This window comes from Amia ocellicauda, chromosome 8 (genome assembly GCF_036373705.1).
Source record: "Amia ocellicauda isolate fAmiCal2 chromosome 8, fAmiCal2.hap1, whole genome shotgun sequence".
Lineage (NCBI taxonomy): Eukaryota > Metazoa > Chordata > Actinopteri > Amiiformes > Amiidae > Amia > Amia ocellicauda.
In genome coordinates, this window is record NC_089857.1 from 22765903 (window position 1) to 22783026 (window position 17124).

General features: G+C 49.2%; 2 protein-coding genes and 1 non-coding gene across 8 annotated transcripts in view; 2 read left to right on the forward strand and 1 right to left on the reverse strand.

The window, feature by feature from the left end:
• The first annotated feature begins 145 nt into the window (after positions 1-145).
• On the forward strand, positions 146-8222 carry nop56 (NOP56 ribonucleoprotein homolog). Its single transcript, XM_066710715.1, has 12 exons — positions 146-391; positions 1540-1629; positions 2034-2148; positions 2521-2688; positions 3017-3215; positions 3648-3835; positions 4171-4322; positions 4544-4644; positions 4947-5095; positions 5445-5566; positions 6031-6174; positions 6269-8222. The coding sequence occupies exons 1-12, from the start codon at positions 161-163 to the stop codon at positions 6494-6496; spliced, it is 1887 nt and encodes a 628-aa protein (XP_066566812.1). The 5' UTR covers positions 146-160; the 3' UTR covers positions 6497-8222.
• On the forward strand, positions 5765-5833 carry LOC136757804 (small nucleolar RNA SNORD57). The gene has a single exon (XR_010819624.1). It is a non-coding gene; the product is annotated as a small nucleolar RNA SNORD57 (small nucleolar RNA).
• Positions 8223-9761: 1539 nt separating the features above from the next.
• Positions 9762-17124, reverse strand: part of ubap2a (ubiquitin associated protein 2a) — a 31804-nt gene continuing 24441 nt past the window's right edge. For 3 of the 6 annotated variants that reach the window (XM_066710714.1, XM_066710711.1, XM_066710709.1), the window contains 12 exons: positions 16695-16734; positions 16376-16556; positions 15899-15968; positions 15514-15730; positions 14658-14749; positions 14256-14306; positions 12957-13101; positions 12511-12837; positions 12293-12400; positions 11420-11487; positions 10997-11188; positions 9762-10910 (listed from right to left, as the gene is read on the reverse strand). In XM_066710714.1, the coding sequence (XP_066566811.1) occupies positions 10815-10910; positions 10997-11188; positions 11420-11487; positions 12293-12400; positions 12511-12837; positions 12957-13101; positions 14256-14306; positions 14658-14749; positions 15514-15730; positions 15899-15968; positions 16376-16556; positions 16695-16734 (1587 nt within the window). In that variant the 3' untranslated portion in view covers positions 9762-10814. The remainder of the gene's footprint in view (positions 10911-10996; positions 11189-11419; positions 11488-12292; positions 12401-12510; positions 12838-12956; positions 13102-14255; positions 14307-14657; positions 14750-15513; positions 15731-15898; positions 15969-16375; positions 16557-16694; positions 16735-17124) is intronic. The other 3 variants (XM_066710713.1, XM_066710710.1, XM_066710712.1) reach the window with 3 other exon arrangements.

A 17124-nucleotide genomic window follows, 5' to 3' on the forward strand; every position in this document is an offset into this window, starting at 1 on the left:
ACAATCAATTCCTGCATCTTAATTCAATTCCTCAAGTTTTAAAATGAGAGTAGTTAGAGATGCGACTGGGAAAAGCCCTCAGATGTGTCACCCACACGACACAAGATCCTCGGTGGCGGTAGCGTAGCGCTGATGTCCGCAGATCTGCGCGGCTCCACCAATGGGAGGGCTGGGATTGCTCAGATCTGCGGACATCTGCGCTACGCTACCGCCAGCCTGTCTTTGTGGCGGCAGAGGGCGCTCTAGAGCCAAAACCGCGCCAGCCCTGCCGGATGTCGCGATACTTAGAGGGCTGAGGGGAGGGCCCGAGAGTTGGAGCGCAGTGAATGCGACGCGCGGTGCTGCTTGGGAGGCAGAAGAGAAGAGGCGCCGCAAGAGGAGGACGACCATGGTGAGAGACGCATGCTTTATCTAAGAGACGAGAAATATAACCATTACTAGGTGTGATTACTGAATCCCCGCACAACTAGAACTAGAACTAGAGCGAAAGACCAGCCTCCCACAATCTGCACATCTCAAGGGATCCGAGGGCAAATGGCAGCAGACGGCCTGCGCCTGTTCGTGGCCATGCAGTCCGGGTCACGCCTGCAGACGAGTAATCGGCACCATATCTGGGCCCTGTGAATAGGCCGTGCCGGGTCTCGGAAAAAATGCGGTGTTTTATGAAGAATAGCGGCTCTCTTATTTAGCGACTTTTTTTCGAGGAGCCTATTGCGTGTGGATGGAGTAGGCCTCATTGGCCTGGAAATGTCGATATCGTTACAGTTAAGCTGTGCGAAGTGGGTGATGCAGCTCGGCGTGGGGGTCTGTTTCTGGGCCTATTTGGCTTTTCGTGTCTTTCCGGTACTGGTGGTCTCGGTTCGCAGTAATGTAAGGGAGCGGACTCAATCCTGCCGCCACGTGTCTGCCAGGCGGCCACCATGGTGGCCGCCTGGCAGACACGTGGCGGCAGGATTGAGTCCGCTCCCTTACATTACTGCAGCCGGTGCAAAAATGCATGATCAATATCAATCCACAAGTTACCATACCATCTCCTACCGACCACGTGTTCCTACGTGTATGGGTCATTGCCCTAACATTTATTGTGCTATCGTACTAGTGCATCCGGCATTTGCTCCTTTTCCCCTCACAACCCAAACCCCTCCACCGTTTGCATTGGGCTGTGAAAAGTTAAAATCGGGATATTATCAGCCGCCATGCTTTGTGTTGGTGAGAAGGTAGTTTTAAATATCCCGTACTGTTCCACTGGGGGCAGCTTCTGTTGCGCAAACCCAGGAGTGCCTGTCTGCGCTTTTTGATCCACTTACGAAAGGGATAGCTGCAGATCCATGTTTATAAACTGAGCCCTGACATTTTGCAGGGCAGACAACGAGGATGTTTATCTGTTTGGGGGAGAATATACAGATTTGTGTATATGGCTGCACTGTGCTAGAGGGTACTGGCTTAATATTGCAGAGAGAAGTTTAATATTAATAGTTTATGGCTGACTCTATAAAACTCGTACTTTTAAGCTGTTTAACTGAGTGTTGATCTTCGCAGGTGCTGTTACACGTGCTGTTCGAGCATGCGGCGGGGTATGCTCTCTTCGCTGTGAAGGAGGTGGAGGAGATTGGGATGCTTCTGCCCCAGGTGAGACCCACTATTGAACTATCTCACTCAATCCACATCCATTGCAGGTCTCCTTAGGGTGACCTTTGTCTGGGCTAATTCTAGGCATGGGCACAAGCATTGAGAGGGATATTAGTATTTGGTAGGTAGTGAGTAGTAATTCTGGGAGATCTAACAGGGATAGCTTTTTATACATGATCCTAAGGGTTGTAACATTTAAAATCACATGGCACCACTTAATTACATTTAAGATGTAATTTCAAATGCCCATCCCTAGCAGATTCTTCCACTCCTAATAAGATCAAATCACAGCACCTGGTGTGGCGTCTGCACCTCTGCTGTAATGTGTCCTACGGGCACACAGCGTGGTCTCGTTTCGCCAGACTTGTTTATAACGTGTGCTTCAAATTATATTCTGTGGCCAGGTGGAGGAGTGTGTGCTGAATGTGGGGAAGTTCAACACCATTGTGAAGCTGGTGGCTTTTTTCCCCTTCAAATCGGCCCAGTCTGCGCTGGAGAACATCAATGCCATCTCTGAGGGTGAGAGAGGGAGGATAGAGGGAAAGGGGTGGGTGGTGTGGGTTAGTGCAGGAGCCAGGACTATGGTATATCTGAGCCCAGATGTAGTGATGTTTCAATAATCTGTCAATCCACTGATAGAAGTGATGCCAACACAACATTAAACTGAACATTTGGGCCAGTTCTCCTTTCTGTGAATCTGCAGTAAAAGTACAGAAGACTTGAATAGTTTATCCTGCTTCTCCCATCTCTTTATTCTCTTATTTCTCCTTGTCCGTGTGCGCTCTGTGTCCTGACTGCCCTTCCCCTCTCTCCTGTCTGCACTGTGCTGCACTCGCTATACCTGCCCCACTCTGCCCGGTCCTGATTTTGTTCTGGTGATGTCCTTTAAAGGCGTGGTCCATGCTGACCTGAAGCTGCTCCTGGAGACCAATCTGCCCGCCTCTGGCAAGAAGAGGAAGGTGATGTTGGGAGTGGGAGACGCCAAGGTCGGCGCGGCGCTGCAGGAGGAGCTGGGGCTGTCCATCCAGACCGGGGGCGTTGTGGCGGAGATCCTCAGAGGTGAGAACTGTTAAAATTACCTGTACTACACGACCTACCTTGCATGTTGAAGCATTCTGATGGGAAATATCCACAAAGGTCGTGTGATTGAGAGCTTCTTGTCTAGACACCTGGATTGTAGTGCCAGGATTGATTACTCTGCCTAATTTGTGATGACATTTGATCAACTGACATCTGATGGTTTGATACTGAAAAACTGAAAAGTTAGGCAGAATGTCAGAGACCCCTTTTTCCTTTCAGTCCTAGTCCCAAAAGTAATTTTTGCCTTTTTCACTCCATCTCCTCTTTCACTCCCTCTTTCCTCTCTTGCTCTGCCCTCCTCTTCCAGGAATCCGCCTGCACTTCCACACCCTGGTCAAGGGCCTGACGGCTCAGTCTGCCTCCAAGGCCCAACTGGGTCTGGGCCACAGCTACTCCCGCGCCAAGGTCAAGTTCAATGTCAACCGGGCCGATAACATGATCATCCAGTCCATCGCCCTGCTGGACCAGCTGGACAAGGACATCAACACCTTCTCCATGCGCGTCAGGTTGGTCCCTGGCGCCTTCGTGGATGCTATACTCTGGTTATGGTGTGGTTTGCGTGCCTCAGCCCCTCCCAATGCTTACCACAGGCAGTGCCCTTCCAGCGCTGTCTGTATAGAAAGTGGAGGAACAGCATCACTCCCCCACTCCCCCTACACAGGGCAGGGCTGCTTCTATCCTCCTCTGAGGGGGTGCAGGGTGGGGGAGACAGCACCTTTAGTATTGCGAACGAGGGGCCACAGTCCACATGGTTTGATTTTTTTATTTATTTTTCTTGGACTCTCGTTATACAAATAAAATGACTTTTGATCTGCTTTACCTTCACTCGTTTATAATGAAGACCAATGCTGTGGACACTAAGGGCCACATAACTAATCCAGTTGGCCCCCAGAAATGTGTACTGTACAATTCTCACCTCCCTCCCTCTCCCCTTGCAGAGAGTGGTACGGCTACCACTTCCCAGAGCTGATCAAGATAGTCAGCGACAATTACACCTACTGCCGCATGGCCAAGCTCATCGGCAACCGCAAGGAGCTGAGCGAGGAGAACCTGGAGGCCATGGAGGAGGTGGTGATGGACAGCGCCAAGGCCCAGGCGGTCCTGGATGCCTCGCGCAGCTCCATGGGTCAGTACACGGCCAAGTATACTCCTGAACCCAAACCAAGCAAGCCTGTCTGATGCAGCAGTGCTTAGTGCTCTGCTCGTTTTGGAGGAGGTCATAAGTGATGTTATTAAAATCTGTCAATCCACTGATTTCCCCGTGACTGACAGCCTTTATTCTGATGTGCCCTCCCTCCCAGTCTCCACACATCTCTCATGGAGGCTTCCACCTCCAGCCATCTGAAGTTGTCCTCAGCTCCTGCTCTCTTGAAAGACTAGCTCTTGGGTTACCATGATGGCCCAGTGCTGGAGCTCCTCAGTCCAAAGCTATTTAAAACTCACTCACTCTCCCTCCCTCAGGCATGGACATCTCCCCCATCGACCTGATCAACATCGAGAGCTTCTCCAGCCGTGTGATCTCTCTGGCCGAGTACCGGAAGGGGCTGCAGGAGTACCTCCACTCCAAGATGAACCAGGTGGCACCCAACCTGGCGACGCTCATCGGTGATGTGGTACGTGTCTCCTGCCTGGTCCTCCCCGGAGGCTCTTCCCACTGCAGCTCTCTCTAAAGGGACACATGATGTTAACCAAATCTGTCAATCCTCTGACGCACTGATGACAGCCTGTAGGTGCTGATATGCCCGGACAGCGAGAGCTTCCATTCTATTTATAGCTCAGGGGTCTTCAATATTTTCCTCATGTAAGTTTAACTAACCCGTCTTTACCTCCACAGGTCGGTGCTCGTTTGATCTCCCACGCCGGCAGCCTGACCAACCTGGCGAAGTACCCGGCCTCCACAGTGCAGATCCTGGGTGCAGAGAAGGCGCTGTTCAGGTATTGCCCTGGTGTGGCTGTGGTGATGGCAGGCCGGCGGGGCTGCGGAGTGACGGGCCGTCAACATGGTGCCTGAATGATCGGCCGTGCCCCGCTCTCTGAGCAGCCACCCGGCACTGTGTGAGAGAGGGATGAGAGGGAGGGAGAGGATAGGTACTGATGGATGGAGGGAGGTGGTGCAGACTGCAGCTCAGTGTAAGAGAACCACAGATTGGCATCGGGTGGGTTTGGGTTGGGTGAGGAGATTGGCATTGGTAGGGGGTGCAGGAAATGCAGCGTGTGATTATGCCGGTCATCCACAGAGCCCTGAAGACACGGGGGAACACGCCCAAGTACGGCCTGATCTTCCACTCCACCTTCATCGGCCGCGCTGCCGCCAAGAACAAGGGCCGCATCTCGCGTTACCTGGCCAACAAGTGCACCATCGCCTCCCGCATCGACTGCTTCTCAGGTGAGGAGTGGAATTGAGCATCTCTAGAGCTGTGAACCAGGAGAAGAGCAGCGGAGTTGCATCGTTTATGCTAGTTTACTGTGACTAAAAGTGCTAATGGTGTAAAGGAGAGTGCATCAGTTCTGCAGACTTTAGCAATGATGCTCAATTTTTCGTCAACAGTATCCCACCTCTGGTGGATGTTGAGAAACTTCAACTGAGCAAAGTCTGCACAGAGAAATGCTTATATGGTCCCATTGGGCTTAGCATTACCCTGTAGAAGAGAAGACTTGGGTCTGTGAGAGGGGAGAGGACTGGGACAGTCAGTGTTGGCTGTGTTACTCATGGTCTGTGTGTTGGTGCCCATCAGAGATCCCCACCAGTGTGTATGGGGACAAGCTGCGAGACCAGGTGGAGGAGCGCCTCTCGTTCTACGAGACCGGAGACGCGCCACGAAAGAACCTGGACGTCATGAAGGAGGCGATGTTGGAGGTATGGAGTCGGGGGAGGTGGACTGAGCTGGTGGGGGGTGTCTGTTTAGCCGTTACTAGTGACACTCCCGGTTACCCACGCACACGGTCTGAATTTCCTGCTGGTATTGGTAGCGAGCCTAAGATTCTCAGACTGGTCACGGTGCCCCTGGCCCTGGTGGGCAGATGGGAGCCGCCCAGTGTTCGGACCCCACCCGGCTGTGAGTGATGAGTCTCTTACCCCGACACAAACTCATGGGGGCATAAACTGATTTAATGAGCCTGACACAGCAAGGGTCTTGCCACAAAATATGAACAAGGTTGACTTGGAAGTGTTCCAGCTGTTGTGATCTGATGAACAGTCAGTGTTGAACCCTAGAGCAGTTGAGTGTTTGGAGCAGAAGTTAAGTTTGTTGAGGCCCGTAGACAGTACTGCATAGATCTTTACTTTTGGTGTCTGATGACCTCGTTTTCTCTGTCTCCCAGGCAACAGAGGTGGCTGTGGAGATTAAACGAAAGATGGAGAAGAAGGAGAAGAAGCGCAAGAAGAGAGAGAAGAGGAGGCTGGAAGAACTGGCAGCCGAGGGAGAGGAGGAGACTGAAGCGAAGAAAGCCAAGTCTAATGGAGAGGTAAGAGATCCGGGGACAGTACCACCCCCCCCCCCCATGTTACTGTGCATTTGACTTTGTGTTCTTAACCACCGCTCCCTCCCTCCCTCTGCAGGAGAACGGTGAAACGGAGACGGTGGGGAAGAAGAAAAAGAAGAAGCAGAAACCAGAAGAGGAGGAGGCGGCGGTGCTGTCTGAGAATGGGCTGCAGGAGGCCACCCCGGCCAAGAAGAAGAAGCGAAAGAGCGAGGCTGTGGCGGAGGAGGAGGAGGAGGCTGTGCCAGAGACACCACAGACAGAGAAGAAAAAGAAGAAGAAAAAAATGAAAGGGGAAGATGAATAACCGCCAGGCACCTGCCGTCCTCAAAGACTGAAACAATTTTGAAATTTCTTCTAGTACTGTGCAGCGTTATCTTATCTCCCCCCCCCTCCCCCATTGGTGATATGCTTGCCTTAAGGTTTTAAACTGAAGAGAAGAAACTGGCGTCAGCATTGTGGATGCAAGAGTCTCCACTCAGAAGCTTTTATATAAAAAAAAAAAAATTAAAAACGCTGATTTTTGTTTCTGTATCTTTTAAGGGCCGAGTTCAGGCTCCATTTCCGGAAGGGACTGAAGTCCAGTGTAATCGGCTCCAGTAATGGACACACTGACCTGACTGGAGTGCTTGAGCCTTGCCGACTCATAGGTCGGCTCTGGTCAGTGCAGTAATGCTGCAGGACGCTGTGGGCTAGTGATGGGGTTAGGAGGTCCTCGTCCGTGTGTGATGTCTCAGAAATGGGAAGTGTATGCATTTTGTAAATCTGAGTGAAAATCTTTCTCCCCCCACACTGGTGGTCCAGGACTGCTGACTGCTCTTCATCCCACTCCAGATCTTAAACCGTGCTAATTTAGACTGTTACTCTGACTTCACTTCCCAGAGCCCATGTAACATGCCTAAAGCATGCAGGAAGTCCCTCCCCCCAGCTTCCAGTGGGAGTGGGGTGGGTGGAAGTATGTTCAAGTGGTCAGATTTCTCTTCTAGCACCCCCTCAGATCTTGAGAGCAAGTGATGCACTCAGGAGACTGAATGTGTATGCACACTGCTACGAGGCTTGTTTGTTCATTAGGAGCAGCTTTGTGAGGGGGATCTCTACTGGAACGTGTTGGTCGTGTTAGGGAGGGGTGGCCAAGGTGGGCCTTGGCTTGCTGTGTGTGGTGGCCAGTGTGGAGAAGGAAAGATGATGGGGTGCAAGTCTTCTGTAGAGACTTCATCTGCTGGTGAGTGGTGTTGAGTTGGACCAGTGAAGGGGATGAGTGCCTGACTGAACAAAACATCGAAGCTGTGGTGAAGATCGTGAGATGGGGCTGTTTGTGGAGACTTCAACTGGGTTGATTTTAAATGTTATCGGTCAGCTGGTGATCAACATATGAATCCATTGTGTGGTATTTTTCTATATAATTTGGGGAAGCTGGTTCACACTACTGTGGGTTCGGCGCATCGCCAGCAGCTTCCCACCGCTTTCCTGTCTTGTGCTTATTTTACACGGTTCATATCATGTAGTTCCCAGACAGCTTGTTTGTAACTGTGACCTTAAGTGCTGCCTTTTGAGGTTTTCGGTTTAGCTCTTAATGTAATGCAAGAATGGTATTTTTATATTGACAATTTTTTTTATCAAGACTTAGTAGTCCTGGCCAAAAGAGGGATTGTATTTTTGTGCTGAAATGGATTCCCTGTTGTGAAAGATTAAGCTGTACTAGCTTTACAGCTGAATAGTTTTTGTTTAAGCACACCATGACTTTGTGGGTAATTAATACCTTTGATAGGGGAGGAGTCAGGAAAACTTGACAAGTAATGGACCCAAGGGTAGCGGACTTATATCTGGAAGGATGGGGCCCCATGAGGAAGTACAGGGTTTGACTGACCTTTGACACTCAGTCCTCATGGTATCCCGTGCCATAGCTGGAGGGGATTTAGATTATTTTGTGTTGGAATGTAAAACCTACTGCTTTATCATAAACCAAACCAGAGACGTCCATTGTAACTGCTCACGTATTTTGATTGATCTGTGTAATAAAATTGTACATAACCTGCCGGTCTTGTGCATCTTTGGGGGACCAGTAGGAAAACGGCTCAACATTTTCAGATCTAAAAAAGAACCTCAGACTGTAGTATTGCTATTCTAAGGGAAAGAGTTTGAGTATTTCATTAGTACTAATGGGAATTTATATGGTAATATTTAAAGTGGGGATCTCAAACTGGAGGATAAGAGCCACCAATGGTTATCCTGAAAGTATTTTTTTAATGCCAAAGCCAAGGTCAATTTAAGTGCATAAATTAGAGTTAGGCTGGAACAGAACCCAGTTTTTAAAGGTACCTTTGCTTCATTATCTTTAAAGGTGTGTTCAGCTGCCCCAGTAACACTTCAGCTCCAGTCAGGCAGTGGAGTAGAGGCCTCCACAGGTGCGCTGGAGACTAGGACACAAATGTATATCCCTACTGTGCGACTCTCGCCTCTGCTGGCCGGAGTGTCTAGGTCCCCTGTGTCTCGCAGCTCAGCTGTCCTTCACACAAGCTGCTCATGGGGAAGCCAACATCACAGACCATGCTGCTTGAATGTTTATTTTCTGATCCCACAATCCTGCATGAATATTGCAAAACAAACAGGCAATGCTAACACTTGCACCTATTTTGTCACCCCAATATTACAGTACTGTCCCACTATAGCACCTGCTATTCATGTGTACAAATGTCTTCCTATATATATATATATACTATACACTATACTGCCACCCCTACTAACCACCAGCTTCCCAAGCCAGACAGACAGCCATTGTAGCTTACCTTATAGCGCCAACTAAATACTGAACTAATGTCCCTGCTCCAGCCTTACCATGTGCTGCATAGCTGATTGGAAAGGCTCGACAGTCTAAAAAGTGACTTCTATAAACCACAAAGGACAAAAGAATAAAAAGTACAGTGAGAGGCTTGTTCTGTGATGGTTCTGCTTCAATTAAGTCCAATGAATTAAAAACTACTGTAGATTCTGACTAGGTTTGCATATTAAGTACAGAACTGGTTTATTTCAGTTTGAACTGTACTTGAACAATATGTTACTGAAGGTACAGTATTCAGTAATTGCTTTGTCAAAACACTAGTTGTGCTACATATAGTGGAGTTTATGAGCACCAGTACAGTACTGAAGAAACTGATTTTTTAATAATTTTAGTTTAGTGATGCATCAGGAAAATAGTTAAATACTGTATATACCTACTGTATGAGTAGGGCCCACTAGTGTATCTACTGTAAAATACCTTGACTACTTTTTGAAGTTTTGTGAAATAGCCTGGAAATGAGCATCATACTTAAAATAACTCCCTTGAATTTATTGCAAACTGTAGATTTTTTTTTTAATACTCACTGTAACACCACCCCCGCTACATGGCCCGTTTTGACCAGGCCGTATAACAAGAGCTGACTAGTAGCCATCCATTCTGGTCATAATGTGCAACTATAATGCATTACAATAGTCTAGGATCTATTTTCCCCTGTACATAATTGTATATGAAATTCATAAATAAAATAAGTGAAATAGGTTCTCTGTTATACATCACAAACAGCACAGACGCATTCTGAACTGCTCAGAACTTTATTTGGGCGACAGGTTTAAAACTAAATAAAAAAAATAAAATAAACTGAATGGGCCTGGGGGGGGGGGGGTTTTACAAAAAAACGGGTTTTCTGTCCAAACAATACAAATAAAATTCCAGACTCAGTATAGCCGAGATAAGAAGGGGGAAAGCCAGGTATGGGACATACTTCTTGGCTCACAAAGGATTTGTAACAATCTTGAGGGATGGAAAAAATACAATAAAGAAAAAAAAAAATACAAGGGTGTCTTTTCTCATTACAGAGAAAAAAAATATCCTGAAGGATTTAAAACCAAATGAGAGACAAAATTGTTCAACAGGCAGGGAGTTGTACCTTCAGTGCGGTTCTGGCTGTTTGCCCAGTTACAGGCAGCGAACAGGGTGGCACTGGCTATAAAAGGAGGGAAATCACAAACCAAGAACAATTTTTTTTTTTTAAATCCAGTTTAACCCCAAAAGAAAAGGAAGGGTCTGTTACAAGCTGTATGCTGGGCAAGTGTAACCCCAGCTACAGAAACTGGTCTAAAGAGGGGCCTCCCTTCCAATTTATATTAATGACTATAATTCTTCAGTTCTTCAGAGCTTCATATATATATATATATATAAAAAAATCTTTTCCATACACCTTGAGGTTCATTATTTTTATTTTGTTCCTTCCCCCCATTTTTTTTTATTTAAATAAGTTCTCTCCATTAATTTCTCTTTTCTTTTTTCTTCTTTTTTAATATCCCCTACAATTTGAAAAAAAGACAAAAAACATCCTTCAAAAATGCAGAGACCACATCTCAGGTTCTACTATTACATATATATATATAAATACATACATAAATATTTTACATACAACAACAGGAGAAGAAAAAAAAAAAAAAAAAAAACGCGAGTGAGAACTGGGGCGGTGCGGCTGATCTGCACTAAACTCTGTCTTGGTCTCCCAGTGGAAGGCAGCGATGACGTCTCTGACCAGTCAGTTTGATTTCCTTCCCCCCCAGTGGGGGCTGTGGGGGGGGTGTTGAGAGGGGGTCGCCCACCAGCCTTAGTTGCCCCAGTACGGAGAGTTGCTGTAGCTGGACTTGTTAGTCTGTGTCTTCTGCTGCATGCTGTTGGACTGACTGCGCTGGCTGGTCCCACCCTGCAGGGGGAGACAGAGCGTGACAGGGGAGTGGTGTGGGTGCAGGTGTGTGGGTGCGGGTGTGTGGGTGCGGTTTGTTTGGGTACCTGGCTATCCTGCTGCAGGTGGTGGTGCAGCAGCTGGGAGTGGGGCTGCTGGTGGGCGGGCAGGATGTGCAGGAAGGGCGCAGGGGCGTACCCAGGGGCCGCCCCGGGGTTCAGGGGGCCTGTCCCGCCCAGTGCCGAGGGCAGGCTGAAGGGCGGGGGGGTGGCCGCATGGAAACCCTGCTTATCGAAGGACTGCAGGGGAGAGAAGCAGTATTGCGTTATTTTGAGTTCAGAGACAACAAACGGCCTCTCAGGTCAGATCAGGTGCTTAAGGATGGAGACGGGCAGCGGCTGGACAGCCTGAGTGCAGAGGGACCAGGAAAAGGGCCGTGGGAAAGAGGAGTCCAGAGTGTGGCTCCTGGACACTAGGAAGGGGCCACATGTCAGTCTTGGTCATGATCCAGTTCTGACAGTCTGACTCACCTGAGTCTTGTTGTAAACAGAGCCGCTGATGTCCGGCACTCCTGTGTTACTGGACGTCACAGAGACACCTGGGACCAGAGAGGACAAAGGACAATTCACCCACCGATTCACAGAACACACTTCACAACACTGACAAACTGCAGAAGCAAAGTGACTGTTTTGGTCCTTCTCAGGAGCCGGTTCCATAAAACCATATTAGACTTGTCTTAATTTGACAGTTGGACAAGCCCAATGCAAGTTAATCAGTTGAAGAAGACTGATTAAGACTTAAGACTCCTCCTCCTCACCCCCCAGGCTAACAGAGTTTAAGTCTATCTTTCCATTCAAACTGATGGCCTGAGTTCACTGATGCTGACAGGGGGTCTCTCCCACTGACTCTCACACACTCTTGTACACATTTCTAATTGTGTACTGTATTTTAGCATATTTGTTTTGCTTTTGTATCCTGTAAGGTCTCCCTGGCTAAGGGTGCGGATGTTAAATTAGCATATTCTTTCATCGTTTCTAACTGTCTCTTTTACAGACTATACACACAGCAGGTTGACGCTGTTAACTTATTTTGCTCCACACATCGCGTTTGAGTGCGTTTCAGAAGATTTTCCCAAAATTATATATTTCTGCATTAGATTTGAATATCTAGCATAGATTTTCAGTTATTGTGAACTGGGATTGTTGCTGTTTTAGATAAGTGTCCGCCATGTTTTTTTTTTAGTTTTTTTTTTTTTTTAGTCTTTTTTAAGTCTTAAAATTCCCAGAATGCACTGTGTGATTGACTAAACATGACCAGTTTAAGGAAAGTCTGTTTTATGCAACCATTTAACCGAGTGTCTATCGTTAGTATGACTTTATACTAAGACAAAGGTGGGCCCTCACCTTTGCCCGGCCCCGTGGCAGCAGACTTGGCTTGTGCTTGAGATGAGCCACTGTAGCCCCCTTTCCCGTACTCCCCTCCAGCCGTGCCCGCTGTCAGATCATCATAACCTGAGAGAGAGACTTTTTAATCATCAATTCAAAAGAATTTACTTCATTCTTTTTCCAAACAGGAGTGTGAATGTTTCATGCCAGTGACTGTGCTGGCCCGGCAGCCCTACCTGAGCCATAGCTATGCTGGCTGTAGCCGCTGGGCTGCTGGAAGGGGGTGGAGGGGGTGCTGAGCCCCACGCCGTGCTGCTTGGCAGAGGCAGGGGGCACGAACATGGTGGGGCCGTACTGGAAGGCGCTGGGCACGCCCGGCACCCCGGGGTAGTAGGGAAGCCCGGTGTAGCTGTAGCCCGGCGGCAGTGCAGGGTTCAGGAAGGCCTGCTGCCCGCTGTGGTGTGTCTGCTGGGCCTGGCTCTGAGGCTGGGGCGGCTGGGCGGCCAGGCTGGTGGCTGGGGCCGGGGAGGCCGAGTCCCCCCTGCCGAACTTCGTCACTTCACCTGGGGGGGGAGAGAGGACGGGGCGGGGGGGCGGCGGTCAGCGCTTCAGATCGCAATGTGGGTGGCAGAGAGACAGAGAGAGAGAGACGCAGAGAGACAGAGAGAGAGAAACGGATTACCTCGATCAAGGCTGCTCATGTTAATTTGCCAGGGCTCTGCACAGCGAACCCAGCGCAGCATACCTGAGTAAGGATTATTGGTTAGGCTCCCGTCTCTGCCTGCTAGTGTTGCTGTGGGGCCTGGGAATGTGATTCCATAGTAATCCTGCAGAGAGAGAGAGCAAGAGAAAAAGACAGAGAGAGAGAGGGACAGAGAAACAGGTGGGTAGGAGAATGAATGGATCAATCAAACCAGTAGCAGCACAGCAGAGTCAACTACTTCTGTGAGCTCACTTGAACCTGAATGGTAAGAACTGAGGTCTGTCCATTTAGAATGCAGAATCCCCAGTAGGGATGCCTGAGAACTGCAGGCACACAGACCTGGCCAGGCCTGTGGTCAGCGAGACTAACACAGCCAACCCTGCTCCTTTTACTGGTCTCTCCAAGCTATCAGATCACTGCATAGCTTCAACACAGGGCTGATACTGAACTACTAAGCCCAATAATTGAACCAATGAAGCAATTCAACTGATTGGATAGAATCCCTGAGGTGTGCACTGGTCTAAGACGACCACAATAAGAGGATACAGTGTACAGGCCTTATTGTTACAAAGCTTGACTGTTATAATCTAGATAGGTCAGCATGCGGAGAGAGAGAGGAACCTCCCACTGTAATTTAGAAAGCATCTAACGCATTTAGCCTGGTTTATAAGGAGCAAAACAGTGCACAAACACAAGTGCAGCGCAGCGCAGACCAGCAAGCAGACCCTGCATCAGCTCACCCCCAGGGAAATCTGCCATCTCAGCGGGTACGAAGGCACGACTATTGGAGCGAATCAGCCAAAGGGGTAAATTTTCTCTTCACTGGAAACCGTGACTCTTCAATTACACATCAGGGAGAGCTGGAGAGGGCTGGGGGCAGACCGGGTACCTGAGTAACACTGCCCCCCCAAAACGCCATCCCCTGCTTCACTAGTGCCCGTGACACTGCTGGGTGGGTTTCGCACCCTTTTACTTGGAGACCTGCTGCTCCCTAACCCAGAAAAAACAGGCTTCATTTGAACTGAATTACAATGCTTTCATGTAGTACTACACAAATGTTTCAAAAAAACATCCAGGGCATGTCGTTCTGTCCCAGGCTGCCATAAGGAGCATACCAGAGACTGATTTTGGTGTTTTGTTATTGAAAAGGTGATGACTATTACATCACAGAGGGAGGTCTCGGCACAGTCCGATACACTGCAGGGTTTGTTTCTGCTGGAGTTTGCATGCAATAGACAAGCCAGTGTTGTGCAAAGGAAAGGGTTAAAGCTGACTCACCATGGGCAGTCTGGACTGCAGCATCTGTAGGTCCTCGTAACCGTAGATCTGCTTTAGGACACGACACACAAACACAGCGGGCGTCACATTCAGACACAACCCTCCGGCCAGAGAGCTGTGACTTTCAGACTGGTGTCACAAGAATGTTACTCTCTATGGCCATACATAACTTCATATATTATGGTGATGATAATAAAAATCCTACTAAAGAGGCCCCACCATATTGAAATTCAAACTCCCATTTCTCCCTACAGACACGACGGCGGTGTTTGAGTGTACTCTGCTTTATGCTTGGCATTGTGTCCATGTGTACACTGCTAATTTAAACCAGGCCAAGGGCTGTGTGGTACAGTGCGGTATCGCAGCAGGGAAAAGAGTGGGGAAGCAGTACAGTGCAGTTACCGGGTAGGCAGGAAGCAGACCCCCAGGACCCACAATGTACTGGTTGGGCAGCAGAGGAGGGACCCCCTGAGGCAAGTTTGGGGGGGCTTTACCTACAGGAGAGGAGGAGAAAACAGAACACAGTAGCACGCAGATCAGTCAGTCAATCTGACAATACCTCACAGTCACAATATGCCCGCAGAAGTAGAACTGGATCTCCTCTACTTTTATTTGTTTTTCATTCTGGGGGGGGTGGGGGGGGTGGGGGGGGTTCTGCAACACAGCTTGCAATCTTGATGTTGCGAAAAAAAATTAAAAGAAACACAAGTTCCTGCTGTAATCAAAACAGCATGACAAGAGATAATTAAAAACGCACAGTAGGAGAGCAAGCCCCGGAAAAGCACAGGCAAGACCCCCACTGGAACAGACGTGAGCCGTACCCATGGTAACGGGCCCTGATCTCGTGGACTGGATACTGCGGATGCCAGAGTCATGTCGGCGAGCGTCTGAACATCCCTCAGAAGATACAGGCTGCAGCGTATCGACACATGGCGCCCAGCGCTCAGGCTCGAACGTGCCCATCTGGCCATTGTGTCATGGCACAAAATACACAAGCCATCAAAAACATCTGCAGTCTATTTTCTGTCAAACTTTCTCTCGTATTTATTTAGAAGATTATTTTGGGTTGGGTGATAATGTGGGGTGGGTAATTGTACCGAGTGCATTTTTGGAGTTGTTGCGGAATGGGAGGGGACATAGGAGTCCAGGCCAGGGGCGGGGTGGGCAGATATTGTAAAAACCTAGTTAAAAGGGACGTTCATTAACCCGAAATTAAAGGTCAGAGAATGGGCAGCTGGGATGGCCCATCAGAGCCTACCGGAGGAGGAGGACAGGAGCGGCGCAGTCCTGGAGACGGACGGGACAGACGCCCCATTGCCGGTCAGCCCCAGGGCCCCTGAGGCGTGGAGACTGCTGGCCACGCTGACCGGTCCCCCGCCCACACTGCTGTTGCTGGGGGGGACGGGCGCCGGAGCGGCGGAGAAGGCAGAGGCGGTGGAGGGGGGCAAGGAGCTCACACAGTCCACACTGGTGTACTGAAAGACACAGGGAAAGGGCAGCTTGGTTAGCGCACACACACTAATTTCCGTTTTGTTTTTAAAGCAGATGAAGTCAACATCAGTAAAAGACGAAGACGGTTGAAGTCACAATCAACCTGTGACTGAGAGGCAGGTAGACAGAGAGACACCAGGCCAGACACTCACTGTGAGAGCGGAGCTGGACGACAGCACTGATGCCGACGAGTGACTGTTCTGATGATTGCTCGACAGGGAACTGTGGGATGGAGGGAGCAAGAGAGAGAGGGAGATTTTTCATTATTTTGAGTGTACTTTACGGGCCGATTTCAAGCCATCCACCATTATTCCTGAGCAATACTACAGAGGAGTGTGCATATTTTTGTCTGCATGCATATATATATATATATATATATATATAAATATATATATATATTATACACACACACACTTTATTTCAGTGGCTGAGAGCTCATGGCTTCTTATATATTAAGAATATTATTCGCTATTTCAACCAACTATTCTGTCACACGTGTCTGCATGAGGGGAGAGAGACAGACATGCCTTGAGGTGGTTTAGAGAGACAGACTAACATGCCGGGCTGGGGAAGTGCAGTCAGCTGCCAGCAAGGACAGACAGAGGAAGACCCAGGCAGAGAAATCCCACCTGCTGAGCTGGGGCAGCGAGGCAGAGGGCAGCTCGGGCGTCAGGCTGGAGAGTGCGGAGCTGTGCTGGGGCGCCGAGGGGGGCAGGAGGGTCGGTGTCGGCGGGGCGGCGCTGCTGGACAGAGAGCCCACGTTGGGCAGAGAGGGCGACTCCGGCTTCGGGGTGGAGGAGGCTGATGTAGCTGGGAACACATGGACACTGTCAAACACCTCACACTCTCTCTCACACAAACACACTGTCAAACACTGACACACAGCCAGAGCGACACACACGCAGAGTCACAAACAACGACACACACACAATGATGAAACCGACTTACTGTCTAGTCCGGTCGGTGTCCTCACTCCGTTGAAGCCATTCTGGAACAAACAGCACAAGTGCCAGAGTTATTTCATAGTTTAAACATCAGCAACAGTTTCACGCCTCGTCATGAAGCTTTCTCTGCTGTGTCAGTGGGAAAGAGCAGGCTTCAATCACAGGACTCCTGGCTAGCTAGTCAGAATAGTCCGATTTCCAGCTTAACAGACCCACTATTAGTGCTTTTCCACCGACATGGTGTCCGTGCTGGTTCGGAGCCGGTGCCTAATCTGGAACCGTTCCACACATTCCCACTGCAAAAAAAAAGTTTCCCGGCCGGCACAAAGTTTCTTTTTCAGGCACCAAAAACTTCCTGGTCTGAAACAAAGGAACCCGTGACGTCAGGGGCTGGTGGGCGGGGTAAAGTCGTCTCCACAAAAAGTTATTTGCTG